At 43.1% G+C, this 14,823-nt stretch overlaps 1 protein-coding gene across 10 annotated transcripts in view; it reads right to left on the bottom strand.

Annotated features, from left to right (window-relative positions):
• Window positions 1-14,823, bottom strand: part of Slc38a4 (solute carrier family 38 member 4) — a 69,485-nt gene that overhangs the window by 5,706 nt on the left and 48,956 nt on the right. For all 10 annotated transcript variants that reach the window (XM_029567429.1, XM_029567435.1, XM_029567431.1 and 7 more), the window contains 9 exons: window positions 14,372-14,445; window positions 13,802-13,894; window positions 11,343-11,424; window positions 11,179-11,261; window positions 11,004-11,062; window positions 9,934-10,209; window positions 9,724-9,803; window positions 8,445-8,545; window positions 4,900-5,024 (listed from right to left, as the gene is read on the bottom strand). In XM_029567429.1, coding sequence (XP_029423289.1) covers window positions 4,900-5,024; window positions 8,445-8,545; window positions 9,724-9,803; window positions 9,934-10,209; window positions 11,004-11,062; window positions 11,179-11,261; window positions 11,343-11,424; window positions 13,802-13,894; window positions 14,372-14,445 — 973 coding nt within the window. The remainder of the gene's footprint in view (window positions 1-4,899; window positions 5,025-8,444; window positions 8,546-9,723; window positions 9,804-9,933; window positions 10,210-11,003; window positions 11,063-11,178; window positions 11,262-11,342; window positions 11,425-13,801; window positions 13,895-14,371; window positions 14,446-14,823) is intronic.

The following is a 14,823-nucleotide window of genomic DNA, read 5'->3' as shown; positions in this document are numbered from 1 at the left end:
TTTTTTTTTTTTTTTTTTTTTTTTTTTTTTTTGAACTGTGTTAAAACACACACAACAGATTTCACTACCTTAATAGTTTTTAAGTTTGTGCAGTTCAGTGGACTCAAGCCCATTCCTGTTGCCGTGCAAATATCATGCCGATTTTTAATGTCTGAGACAGAGCAACATTTTTCCTTGGTAGGGTACCACGTGCTCACTTTTGTGCGCTTTTAGAATTTTTTTTGCTAAAAGTGATCTTGGGCAAAATAACTAAAATAATAGCTATATACAATTTAGAGGCAGTAAACCCTTGTTAGCGGAGCGTGTCCTGTTCCCATCAGACTGGCTTAAGTACCGAGGGTAAGCACTGAGCTGATTCACACAGATTGTGAAAGCCATTTTTGTAATCCTGGATTTTTCTTAATTTTTTATTTTACTTAACATTTTGTCCTGGCATATTAAAAAATGTGGTACTTTTTGGGTTTACTCCTTTCTCTGCCCCTATTAAATGATTACAGGTCCATAAAAGGCAAAAGAATTGGACTTCAGAGTCTCAGGATCCCTCAGCGTTCCTGGTTCCTCGCTTAGGGACTTGCACAGAGCAGGCACTCAGTAAATGTTCAATTAAATTGACAACAGGAATCTTTTCCCTCCCGTCCGGGTCCTTGACATATTCCAGCTCTATTTTAGCAGCTGAAATAAGTAGGTAAAGGGTCAAGGGAGGCTCTACTTGCAGGGCGCTCAAGTTACTGTGGTGTGACTGGATAAAGAGGTCCCTGTGAGTGGAGGGACAGAGAGCATGCGCCTAACACAGTTGGAAACACATTTATCTTTGGAATCTGTTAAAGGAACACTTTTTTTTTTTCTTTTCCTTAGTGGAATTACTCTATTAGCCTTTTAGTAAGTAAGCACTTCAGTTAAGGCTTTGAGTTTCAGAAATAATTGGGGTTGATTTTCATTTTAAAATTTTAGTTCTGAAACTTGGTCATGGTGCAGAGACAGGAACATATCGCAATGACAGTTAATGTGAAATCCATTTTGAAATGCATATGCGCAACCAAAAATGCTAGCTAAATTGCTCACTGGTCCTCTAGTAGCGTTCCTTTCATTCCACGCCGCGAAAAATTGGAGCCATCTGTGTAGCTCGAAAAGGGAATTTCATTCCTAGAATGGCAAACCGCATAGTCTTGCAAATGTTTTAAGAGTGACTTTGTGAAGAATTTTAAAAATTGGATTAGTGAAAAGACTGAGACTTGTTTTGAAAAACATCCTGGCAAATGTTGATGCTCTTTGCCCAGCAGCCTGCACTCTATGTCATGACTAGATTAACGCTCACTTGGTCTTGTCCAGAGACATCTATTGAGGCTTACAGTACGGTTTCTATGATGTGTAATGCTAAGGACGTGCCTGACAGTGGCAAACTTATAGAACAGCAACTCAGATGCAGATTCATTTTTCAGACAGATGACAATGCTTATGTGTTTTTTAGCTCTTTGTTAAAGTGATGCAGTCCGTTCAATACACTGAGTTGGGAGCAATCCTGTGTCCAGGGCCTCTGGGAAGAAATGGTTCCCTAAGGTCTCGTGGATTCCAGAAAGATTAAGATTTGGCCTAGTGATACAAGGGAACAGAACAGTCAACAGGAATAATAGGTAGACTGGTTGGAGGGGAGGGTGAAAGCTTTGTTCTCCTGGTGGGTAAATTTAAGATAATCCCAAACAGGACTAAGGAATGTCAGTACCTTCCAGAAGAGGGCAACAGGGCAAAGGAGGAGGCGCTGGCCTTGAAGAAGCCAGAAGGAGACCCAGTCACTGCGTTACGACGACGCCTTGAGAGAAAGCAGGTCCAGAAGGCCTGGGCGGTCCTATTCACCCAGGTCAGGACAACTTTCTGCCCACAAAGCCTGAGTGCCCTGCCTCTTACCCATGTGCCCTTTAATCTACTGATACAAGCTGATAAGCATTTGCAAATGTGGGTTAGATGCCCTGGGCAGGGGTCCCCGGTACCAGCCAGGATGATTTCAGAAAATTTCCATGCAGCTCTGGAGAGAACAGGAGATGTTTCCAGAGACTGTCCTGAGCACAAGTCTGTTAGGAGATTCAGTGTGCTGATGTGGGGACCCAACATGGAGATCAGAGATGCCAAGGCTGAGGCAAAGTGACAGCCTTGACTCTGCACTCTAAATAAACAAAAACTCGCACTGGATAAATGTTCTCCTGCACATTGCAGGGCTGCTTAGGGAGAGGCATCTGGGAATACCTGCTCTCTGGCAGAGCCTGGCAATGTCTGCCATTTTTCTATGCCCGCGGCTATGTGCTCTTCAGAACAGGAGACCTGGAGACAGCATCAGCACAAGGGACAGTTGTTGTATGAAAAGATGAACTAGAACGAGCTAGACAACTGAGATGTGAGCCTTTTGAAAGCATAGCCTGTAGAATTGGAGGCTGTGCATACATGATAAACCATAAAGATGATTTAGTTTTCTGTCCTTCATGGTGACATGGGAACCTGACTATGTAAAGGAAAGTGCAATTTCAGACATCACTGTCCAGGTGAACCTCTGGAAGAGATGTGTCCCATAGTTCGAGCCCACCCCACACCCAAGACAGTGAATGCTAGGTGCTTTAATTCACTTCATTGCTGTATTTGTCTAACAGGCATCATAGACAGCTACCATGTATTTTTGCCAAGAAAGAAAAACTAGTCTAACTGGAGAAAAGGAGGCTAATACACAGAATAAAAGAAAAGCAAGAAAACATCCTATTATCAAAGAAAGAGCAGAGTTGCCATAGAATTTAATGTAAATCATAAATATAAAATTTTAATATTAAGTATTTATTTCTGCCCTAATGGTGTCTTATAGTATAATAAACAAGTATATTCATTGAAAAAAGGAAAAAAGAAAGCATAGTTATCACTTGTTGAAAGAAAGAGAATGTAAAATAGCTAAAACAGATTTTAACCCAGATTGCTTTGCTTTATTACTTATATGTGAGGCCATCAAGCAGGTAAAGAAACTTCTTAGTGGTCAAGAGTTTCTGAATGCAAAGAAAGCTGTTCAGGAGAGCTAGGATGTGACATGTGACACACTGAAATCTTGGCCCTAAATTATAAGAAACAAGCAAAAACACCACTAGCAACAACGACCGCTTTGGTACAAACGTGCCTGAACTTGGCTTGAAGAACGTGCCACTTATCTGCCACCATCACATTCATGAGTAGTTGATTTATGTGCCCAGATCCTCACACAGATGGATTCATGACACATGAATAAACAAGGAAAAGCGGTTCATTCATTTCAAGAAAGGCAAGATTCACTTAGAGACCATTTCACAGCCAGCACTGCTAGCCCGTGCTCTGTGCCAGTGCTGTGCCTGCCTGTGACCTCTGCTAGGCCAGTGGGGAGGGGACACAAGCAGATCATCTCCCTGTAACTGCTGATGAAGCCTGTGTTATGCTCAGCCTGTTCACAGGTGCTGATGTTCTGTTAAAATACACAACAAAGGATAGACACGGGCTATTTTCTTGAACGCTGGTTCTCATGGCCGATTTTGACTGTAATGATATCCACTACAGCCGCTGACAGGGTGCCTCACACGGGCAGAATTTCTAAGGGGAGATTAGGATTTTCAGTGTTATGGTGATGTATTTATCAAGGCCGGTTTTTGCTTCCCATTCTGATCGTCAGTAAAGCAAAGTAAAAACACATAACATATTTCTTACGTGAAATTATTTAACAATGACGTGAGTGTCTCTGTAGTACCAAAATTTAGCCATTGATTTCTTGACCCACAGAAAGAACTCTAGAATATGCTTTACACAGAGAAACTGTCTCTGGGAAATTTTATCTTAGAGAACACCTTCTGCGTCATGCTTGAGATGTAGCAAATTTTAGGCTAGAGCTGTATGTATGGCATCCAATACTTTCAGATATACTGAGGTAAGGCATTATTTAAGAGTAAATTATTAGCCACTATAGTTATAAGGATCTGATTTCATATGCTCATGGAAAAGGAATGTGCCAAAATACACTTCAGCATACAAGCTGCATTTCAAGTGACCACAGTGTCATTATTTGAGTAGTTCTTTGCTGAGTCCTGTGTAGAACATTCTATACACAACAGAGCTGCTTACTGTGTTGCTTATTTTTATACCCATAAAATAAATGAGAAAATTGAGTGTCCACCAAAAGGACAGAGTTGGCAAGCAGGTGAAGACCTGTGTTTGCCCATAGGTGGTGTTTTACCTCACATAGCCCGAATCCTCACTGCCAGCCCCGAGCTGTGAACCCAGGACAAACCAACACCTTGACTAGGGCCCAGGATCGGAGATTCCAGTCGGAGTTGCCAGAAGGCACACATCAGTTTTGGTGGCGGCAGTGGTAGAAGATACATGTGGTGCGTCATAGAACCATTTCTCAAGAAACTCTGTTCTGATATGTAATTTACTTCACATGAGTTTCCCATCAGCTGTCAAGATGTCAGATTCCGTAAGCTGGCCTTTAGATGTTCCCATGGCACAGCAAATTAGAGAACAAAATGAGAGACCTTCCAACTTTGGTGAAAACACAGTCTGGTTCTAATATTTCAGTGGCTCGGCTTTCACATTTCTAAAGTTATATGAAGTGCTCTCATTTTCATTAATCCACGAGATCACAGCTCAAGCTCGGTTTGTTAAATTTGAATTTAAAAATAAAAACATGTTTTTTTTCTCATAATTTAAAAAACAGCACCTAAAACTACTTGCTGTATTTACATATTAAATGATCCATTTTAAGTGGCTCCAAAATGTTATAGGGAAATAATAATCGGCTTAGGCACTGCAATTACAAACATACATACTTAAGTCCATATCAAGTCAGAATATTGCACTAATTCATGAGTTAAATGGATTTCTCTCATCAGACTTCCATGTACTTACTGGAAACAGGACAATGGGCACAGTCAATGTCACAGCCACCAGGACGGCCAGGCGAACCATAAGGAGGGGGGTGTCAAACGTGTATACTTTGCTGTAAGCATGAAGCAACTCATCTTCAACTTCTCCTGTGAGAGCAAGAAACGGAAGGGTGCTCAGTCAGCACTGTTCCGGGCAGAAACATTTCATGGAGGGAACCCAAGGCAGAGGAAGAGACCCAGGCCTGGGGATTCTGACACCTCTGTGCTTACTTTCCATCTGAGCTACTGGCTATGAATCCTGAAGCTTATAAGTTACAGGGTGAAAAGTGCTTTGCAAGCTTATCTGCATCATAATAAATCTATCTCTGCTATAAAGAAGCATCACAAGCCAGGATGAGGTGCTCCAGTGGCAGGCTGATGAAAAGTCCAAGCTTGTCCCTCCCACACCACCATAATCCTCTGCCCCCATTGGTCCAGCCACCCCAGTGTGGCTTCTTTATATCCAGTGCGGAAACTCTAGGATTGAAGGTCTCTATCATTTTCAAGTTTAACCATGACTTCATCGTGACACTGGAACACAAGCTCTTGGTATTTGTTGTTGATCCATGTGTGTACATGTGCACGTGCAAGGTTGATGTTAAAATGTCTTTCTCAATGAAAGGCCTAATCTTTTCAGACAGGGTCTCTCAGTGAACATGGCCCTTGACATTTCACCTAGACTGGCTGGCCAACAAGAAACCTCAGGATCTACTTCTCTGCCCCTCCAAGGCTAGGGTTACAGACACATGCTGCCATGCCCAGCTTTTACCTGGGTGCCAGAGATCCAAAGTTAGGTCCTCATGCTTACACAGCAAGCACTTTACCCACTGACCCATCTCCTTAGCTCTCTTGGAGTTCAAATAATTGTTTTATGAAACTCATTAGAATAACATGCAAGGATGAATCAGTGTGATTTTCACAGGGTCTCCCAATGATTTCATAAGATTTATACAATGCCCTCCTTAAAAACACAGTCGGAATTCCAGACACAAGTGGAATCATACACAGCTTGATTTTCCCACTTGTGCTGGATAGCTTTAGCATCAGCTTGACACACCTGGGTTGAGGGAGCCCCAGTTGGGGAGTTTCCTCTATTGGACTGGCCTATGGCCATGTCTGAGAGGCATCTTCTTGATGAGTGATGTAGGAGGGCCCGGCCCACTTGTGGGTGGTGCCACCCATGGGCAGGTGGGCCTGTGCTGCATAATAAAGCAGGCTGAGCAGGGGCCAGGGGAGCAAGCCAGTAAGCAGCATTCCTCCATGGCCTGTGCTCCAGCTCCTGCCTCCAGGTTCCTGCCCTGAGTTCCTACCTTGGGCTCCTGGATGAACTGTGACCGGGGAGATGTAAGCAGAATAAACCCTTTCCTCCCCAAGTTGGTATTGGTCAGAGTGTTTTGTCGCAGTAATGAAGAAACAAACTAAAACAGAAATTGGTACCAGAGAGTGGGATATTGCTGTGACAGACCTGACCTTGGTGTTCTGGGGAAGATTGTGGAAGCATTTGGAACTTTGGGCTGGAAAAGCCATTGCGTGCTCAGAGTTTGTTGCTCTGGAGCCTGGAACAGTTATGTTGAAATAGTTGTAGACGATGGAGGCCTGGCTTGTGAAGCTTCAAAGGGAAGCAGAGACTATCAGGGCTGTTCGTGTAAGATTTTGGATTGAGAATCTGTGGGTTCTGGTTGGCTGGGGCTGAAAAATCAGCTGTGATTAAGAAGAGACCAGAACTTGAAGCAAAACCTTTGCTTTCCTGGGACAATTGATGCTGGTTAGCTGGGGCTGAAAAATCCAGCATCACTGTGGTGAAGTCTTCTGGGAGGTATTTCCTCAGGGTCAGCACACAGAGGGGACCTGCACCTCTATTTCAAGCTGGAAGCGGGACTTGGTAATGTGTAAGAGACTCCTGCATGGTTCTTGTGTTGAAAGCATGAAGGGGTCACAGAGAGCAGCTGAGGCTTGGCACTCTGAGAGGCCATAGGTGAAAGTGCAGCTTCAGTTGCAGATAAGACCCCAGGACTGAAGGGGCCATGGAGAGAATCTGAGGCTTTGCACCCAGAGAGGCAAGAAGAAGCTATTGGTGAAGGTGCAGCCTCAGTTTCAGTGGAGACCCCAGCTTTTTGGAGATGCCAGGACCATGGGACGACCACCAAGGACAGCAGTAAGTGTGGCATGGAGCTGGCCTGAGTCTGCGAGATGAGCTGAGTGTGCTGTGGACGGCAGAGTCAGATCAGTGGAGCTGTCAGTACCCTTTGGAGCCAGAAGATCGTGAGTGAATCCCACATGTCCAGCCTCAAGCTATTTTGCTGGACTTTGGTTTTGCTTAGGTATACCTGATTCTTCCCTTTGAAATAAGGCAGTACTTGTTTTGGATTTTACAGAAGCCCACCCACAGTTGAGACTTTAAAAAGAGACTATTGACTTTAAAGTGTTTGGATTTTTTAAGGACTGTGGGGTTTTTAAGGTTGTACTGTTTTATGGTGTGATATTAATGTTAACATCGTATCTTGGGGACAAAAATTGGAAAGTTTATGGTTTAATAGTTTGTCAAGTTGACAAGGGGTCAATTGTGCTGGATAGCTTTAGTGTCAACTTGACACACCTGTGGCCATGTCTGAGGGGCATCTTCTTGATGAGTGATGTGGGAGGGCCCAGCCCACTGTGGGTGGTGCCACCCCTGGGCAGGTGGGCCTGTGCTGCATAAGAAAGCAGGCTGAACAGGGGCCAAGGGAGCAAGCCAGTAAGCAGCATTCCTCCATGGCCTGTGCCCCAGCTCCTGCCTCCAGGTTCCTGCCCTGAGTTCCTACCTTGGGCTCCCTGATGAACTGCGACCTGGGACATGTAAGCTGCCTTGACCTGATTGGTAAAGAAAAAACGGGTTCAAACTTGAGGACTTCATCATTTCCTCCCATTTGCTTGGCAATTACTTTTCTCTGAAGAGTTTTACCATAGGTAATGGGATTCCTCCTCACTTCTAACTTGAGCTGGACCGAGGAACCTACACAAAGAAATAGCACCTATTCTTGAAGGAAGAAATTTCATTTGAGGAAATATTTTGTGTGTGTGTGTGTGTGTGTGTGTGTGTAGGTAAACAAGTATGTATGTAAGAGGCTGATGGTTGGTGTCTTCCTTAATCACTCTCCACCCTATTTCCGAGGCAGAGTCTCTGACCTAGAGCTACATGAGCTGGCCAGCACTGCGATTTCAGACATGTACGCCATGCCTGGATTTTTACGTGGGTGCTGGGAATCAAAACGCGGGTTCTATGACAAGCATTTTACCCACCGAGCTGCGTATCATTTAACGCTTCAGCCCAGTTTGAGCAAGTTCAAAAATTAAAATACATGTGAGCTCACAGAGGGCTGTACTGGTCAAACTAACCCTTAGGACAAGTGGCAACGTGGAGGAGCACAGTAGTCGACAGTGTGCCATCTTCGGATCACACACTCACAGAAGGAGTTGGAAGGAGCTTTACCTATCCAGGTGAATTACTGGTCTGACCACAAAGAGAATGACTGGTACAGAGAGACGTACCATAGAAGGTCAGGTAGCCAAAGAGGGCAGCGAGCAGGTACATGACAAGCATCCCTGTGATGGAGATATTGGACACCGTCTGCATCTTCCTCCGGGACCGACTGGGAAGAAAAAGCACATGGAGCCTCATTTAAAACACTTAAATCTAACTTAAAAATTAAAAAATAACAAAATCTACAAAACTAGACTTTAGTACCTAAACTTATAACTTGTTTAAATTCGTCTCAGAGAACAAAGATTTTTGTTAAACACTACTCCTTTAGTATTAAAAACAACCAGCTTCCTAGAAGAGGAGTGATCTAGTTCATAGCACTAAGTAAACTTATCGACTGAATAATTAGTGTAATTAGCATAAGGGTCAGACTGGCCCCAGTGGTAAAAGCATTTCCATTTCACAGTGAGATGAGTTCATTGAAGAAGAGAACATGTAGACTCAGCAAAGTCCTATCACCAAGAGTTCAGACTCCTAAGGAAGCTTTGTCTGGAAACCATTATCAAAGATGGCCGTCACCAAGGTCAACCCTTGGTCTTTCTGTAGACATTCTCTGTGTGATTCTCAAATCAAATCAAAGGCTCAAAAATAACTGAAAGTGATCCAAAGCATGTTGTGAGGCCAACTGGAATTCATGGGGAAAGAGATCACCACCGTGTGGATTAAAAGAGTTAAGAACCATTATAGGATACTTCAGTAAAAGGAAAAAGGGAAGTCGTTAGTCAGTTTATGTCCACCTTATTTCAGAGTAGATGCCAACAACCTCGAAGGAAAAGATTATGAACAATTCACAGGCCATCCATTGGAAGAAAGTAGGTTTTACAGCCAGTGTCTCCATTGCACACACATGACAGCACAAAGCCCAGTTACTGGCACGTCTGTAATTGATGTCTTTTAGGCAAGGGTTAGAAACTGACCACAAGTGACATCTGTCACTTAGCAAGGCTTCCCTGGACGTTTTGGTTATCAGGAGTATTGTAATTTCTAATACAGGTAATATCACTTCCCACCAAAATACATATTCAAATCCACACCTGCCCCAATCAGTACACACATCTCTTTCACCTGTGTGGGAGCCTCCTTTGCGCCATTAGCATGGATGGCAGGTAAGGAAGCACAGTCCAGCGTGTAGGCTGACTCATGTCTTGGCTAAAACACAATACCCATGAATGGTTTCAAGACAGACTTGCCCTGTTGACTCTCATCAGCTGTGCTTCCTCACAAAGCTTTGAATATATGAACATATTTTCAAATCAGATTAGAATGTTAAAATGACGACAGCCTTACTCTTTCAGTTCGCTGTAGATGGGAAGTACCTCAGGGTGGCACACGAAAGCAAACGCTAGGATAGGGATCGCATAGGCCGTCTGGAAAACAAAGACCGTACCACGTGTTCAGCAGGCCGGCATACGTGGTGATTCCAGACCACCTCAGTCTATGAAATAAAACTCAGAGGCCACAGCACTTGGCCCATTAGAAGCTTGGTCTGTCACTTACCCGGGAATTGAATACAAAGTATTTGGGTTGACACTTGTCATCACTGTGCGCTTCGTACTCCACTCCACTGCCGTGAAGAGAGCCCTTAGCCTGGTTCTCATCCAGCCCTGCAGGGTTGTGGTGGGCATAGTCCATCATGAAGTTCACACCAGTGCTCTCCGAGTTGTTGGGCAACATTATCACGTGCATTGGAAGAGTGTCGTTGAATGTCAGATTTCCAACATTGTGGTCCAGTACAGGCAGAGGGCAGGGTATTTGAAATTTTTTGTAAATCACCTAGACCAGTTATTAAAAATGTAAACAGCACAAAAAGTTAAGCTTTGAGAAAAAAAAAAACACACAACAAAAGAAAAGTCTGTGGTTCATGGGGTGGGGGTGAGGGGTCAGCTAAGGACTCCTTTAGATTACTGGGCTGTGGAGAGCCCCTCTCACCTCTGCTCAAAGCAAAGAGTTGGAACTATGATTTGTAGTGATATTCCAGAGTAAACAGTACCATCTTTTACATAAGTCCAACCCAAGCCTTTTTTGCTGTTTTATGACAAAGATAATTTTCTTGCTATGTTTCAAATTAATCATGATGTGAATCATCAAAAATTCTTTCCTCTTTGGGGGAAATGCTTTACAAATTTTTCATCCATGATATTGCAAGGAATTTCTGCCGTTTTGGTCGGGGATCGGCGCCTTCTTTAATTCCACATGATCGCCCTAGCTTAGTGAGTGGAGCGTGGAAGACAGAACAGCCAGAGTATGAAGATGTGGCTCCAGTTTGCTCATGTCTGTCTAGACACCTTCCTAAGTACTGGATGACGGTCCTTCCCCTTTGTCGAAATATTGGCCCAGAGAGCCTAGAACACACCATTAGCAATGACCTCAACATTCTAGCTCAAGTATTTTTAAACTCATGACTAGTATTTTCTCATTCCAAATTAGAATACAATAAAACTGCTTGTGATGCAAGAACTATTTCATGCTAGTGAAGAGACTGAGCAAAAATGAGGACACTAGTTCAGGCACTGAAAAAGCATGTCATGCTCACCAAGCTACAAGGGTCATGTCAACAAAGCACTTACCACACTGACAAAAAACACCATGCATGTAAGAGAAAATCCACTGGTATAACCAAGGTAACCTAGGAGTTAGCAGAAATATTTTGGAAGGTGAATATAGCATCTAAAAACAGCTGACCTATTAGAATACGAAATAAAAATAAACACACTTTCAGTCAGTAGACAGGGAATTTAATACCTAAATTTTTAAGAAGGGAAAGTGGAAGGATAATGGCCACAGACACAAACACAACGAGGTAGTTGCCGTTGAGGTACCACTCCCTAGAAGACAAAGGGAGGAGAGATGAGAAAAGGTCAAGCAGAGGGAGTTACTTGACATCACAGAGGAAACAGAAGACATACCCAGTATTTTCTTCAAGTCCCATGAATGCTCTGATTACTTCAGGTAGCTCGTATTTAATGATAAAGAGGTAGCTTGACATGGCTGAAATAGAAGGAAGGACAGCTTAGTGTGTATGTACGCTGAGGTCCCACACAAGTTGCTAGAAGTCCTGGGGTTTGGAGCGTTCACTCTTCTTGGGAAGATGAGCCTCTAATCCCCCTAAACAGAAGGAGAAGCTACCATGCACTCTGCAAGGCTACCAAATTCCTTTCAAAAACAGACGTTTGCCCTTCTAGCTCTTCCACGGGGACTGTTGCTAATAGTATTGATGTTGATTCCGCGTTGACTCTGGCTTGAGATGTCCAGAGAGGCTGCAGGTTGTAGGGTTTCACTCTCATTAGTTAGAAACCACCATGACCTGCATTGGGTGTGTCTGTGGGTGAGGGTCTGGAAACCAAAGGCCAGCCTGAACTAGAGCAGAACTGGAGGCCAGGTGACACCTGTCTGGTCCTCTGTGGTCTTCCTGAGCAGCACATAGAATCTCAGACCAGTGATTGTGAAAGCCTTCTAGATGGATAAAGGAGTGGAGAAGATGACACCCTCTCCTCCATTTGGTCTATTTAAGGGTTTGACTGTTTCCTTTCATTCTAGTATCCCACTGGTCATGTAAGAAATTACACAAAAGGGCAAAACTTCATGAGTATTTTGGTGAGTGAAATATGACTGACCAAATACTGTTATGATTTTACAATCATAAAATCTATACCCCCAGAAAAAGGAGTATATGCAAAGTGTTGTAGCTTTGCCTCCAGTTGGAGGGATTTGTGTACCACTCCTGTCCTGAGTCTAACGTTCAGTACAGTCTGATACTGACTTGTTATTTGACATGTGACTAAAGGGCTCAAGTAAAAAGAAAACTGGCGGGGCTGAAGATGTAGCTCAGGGGTAAATGCTTGCCTAGCATGCATGGGAACCGGGCTCTGCCCTCCTGTACCATCAGCACCGATATCAATGAAAGACCAACTTTACATGGCAGCTTTAAGTGTGTGCTGTACCTTACTGGTGAATTTTTGCTAAGAGGCGTTTAAAGCAGATAGCCAAGTTGTACACTGCATTGCTAACTGCATTGTTAATAGTTTAATAAAACGATTTCTTTAACTTCCACTGGAACTGATGACAGTGCTGGCCATTTCTGGCATTGCCTAATTCTGTGTATTACTTCATTTGATCATCTGAAAAGTCCTTGAGATGACAGGTATGTGGTGTCACCCTCCTCTGTAGCTCAGGATATAAAGATTTTGAGAACTCAGTGACACGTCCAAGACCACACTGCTTAAAGAGAGCAGATAGCAAGGAAAACACAGGGGCCCTGACTTCTGAGCAAGTGTTCCTTCCTATTGTCCAAGTGAAATGATTTCTACGAGACCTGCTGCGTCTTCGGCACACATCATTTAGTTAATCTTTACAGAGACCTCAGCTACAGCAGAATCTTACAGAGCAGAAACAGCAGCTATTTCTGACGAAGTGGCTCAGTGAGGCACCATTCATTTTAGAGCTATTAACTGCTGACTCTCAGTGATGTGACCACTGCTAATGTGTTTGGTCTTTGAAAATTCAAGGTGGTACTGACCTGTTTGGGTAGTGTCAACATCATTCTGCTAATGCTAAAACATCTGTGGTGAATGTTAATTTTTTAGGGCATTGAGAAATTAAGTGTTCTAAATGTGGAGTTGCTAATTTAAGAAATACAATTGGTTTCTTTTATGCCAAATGTCTAATCACATAAAATAACCAAAGTCAGAGCATTTTTTGGGGTGGTGCTATGAAATTTCATCTCCCTTAAAGCATACATCTTGTGTTTGGCTTGATACAGAGCCCACTGTTAGTTTATTTCACATCTGGAAGTCTAGCTGGGGCTGTATAGATACTTAGAACAAGCAGGGCACCATCATTCAACTTGGCGAGTACAGGACTAAGCATACTGAGGTCTGCTTAGTTCAGTTGTCAAAACAAGTAAACTGGGCCAACTATAGGGGATCTTATGAAATGCTTGATACTTTAAATCTAGATAAGGCTGAAAATCTGAACCAAATGTATGGCGGCCACTTTGGTGGGCTTAGATGTTTTCCGTCCAAATCCAGTAAAAAATAAAGTGATTCCAGCAATCCTGGCAGTATCTACCCAAGACTTTTATCTTAAATGTGAAAACATAAGGAGAAATAAACAGAAACTGGGGGCTCTGGGTGTAGCCTAGAGGTAAAGCGCATGAATCTATAAGGCCGTGGTAGGTGATTCACACCTCACCTGTGAGACTTAAAAACTATAATGCAGCTGTTTTTCTATAAAGTGCTTGTCTGTTGCTGGAATAGGTGTTTGTTATTTGTTTCTTTGTTTTGCTTTTGTTTGACGGGGTTTGTTTGTTTTATCAAGCATTCTGAAGAAAGTTCTAGCATGCCACATGGCAGCTCCATGCCCTTACCTCCAATGTTCTGCATCGTAATGGAAACAAAGGCTCCAATTTTTCCAGGCCATCCAAATGCCTTTTCCCCTAATTTTTCATAAATTAAAGACCCTACAAAAGAAGAGAAAATTGCCTGGGCAGAGGATCGTTTTAATGCCAATAGCACGTTTAGTATATAATTCTACCCTGGAATATCAAACGTGTAACAAAATAGTATATAGAAATTATAACCCCCAAAAGATGAGGCCTCAGAAACCAATGAGCAGAGTGTTAAAATATTCCTCAAACAGGCAGGGCACCGTTCATGTGAGCTGTGTGTAGCAAGCCACAGCAGCTCTTTTCTGTTATCCACCAAAAACCTTTCTTTACTGTCTTTGGTTTGACCCTGAACCTGTTCACGTTCTTTCTTTCATACGGTCACTCACCCAGTTAACTAAAAATCTTAAGAGACCATATTGCTGCAGAAAGAAGAAAATGAACCGTAAAACTGACTGAAGTCTTCCTCAGCTTGTAAAGCTACGCAGGCTGACAGAATCAAACGCCAAAGATCACCTGTTAGCTTAAGACACGGTCGTAAAGGTAGCATACCTCCTTCCTTGGCTGTCTTTAGTAAAAGGTGAACTGAGTACAGCGACAATATCGCCACGGTAAGCAGAAGGATTCTGCAGAGGAACAAAGAATAACACCACGGGCTTTACAACAGGTCAGCCATCTCGACGCTCCACACTGCAGTGAGCAATCATACCTTCCTTTTCCATCATGGACTCTGCAAAGGTATCTGCATTTGGAGGATTCTGGGAAACCTTTTATTTGGCCAGATTTATCCTTTAACGCCACACAGCTAGAACTTCCTATATTATATATGCCTAAACCTCCTATCTGAAGTCTCTTACATAATTGTGGAGTCTGTTTCACAGCTGGATTGCTAAAAGTATAAACATGAACATACATCTACTTACTACGCATACTGGACTATGTACATCATAGTCCATCAACATATAGCTTGAAAGATTATTTAAAAAGCTGACTAAACCTAGGTT

This window comes from Nannospalax galili, unplaced genomic scaffold (genome assembly GCF_000622305.1).
Source record: "Nannospalax galili isolate Female #2095 unplaced genomic scaffold, S.galili_v1.0 scaffold841, whole genome shotgun sequence".
In the NCBI taxonomy this organism is placed as follows: domain Eukaryota; kingdom Metazoa; phylum Chordata; class Mammalia; order Rodentia; family Spalacidae; genus Nannospalax; species Nannospalax galili.
The sequence above is the reverse complement of the archived record's forward strand: the minus strand, read 5'-3'. Positions and strand labels throughout refer to the sequence as shown.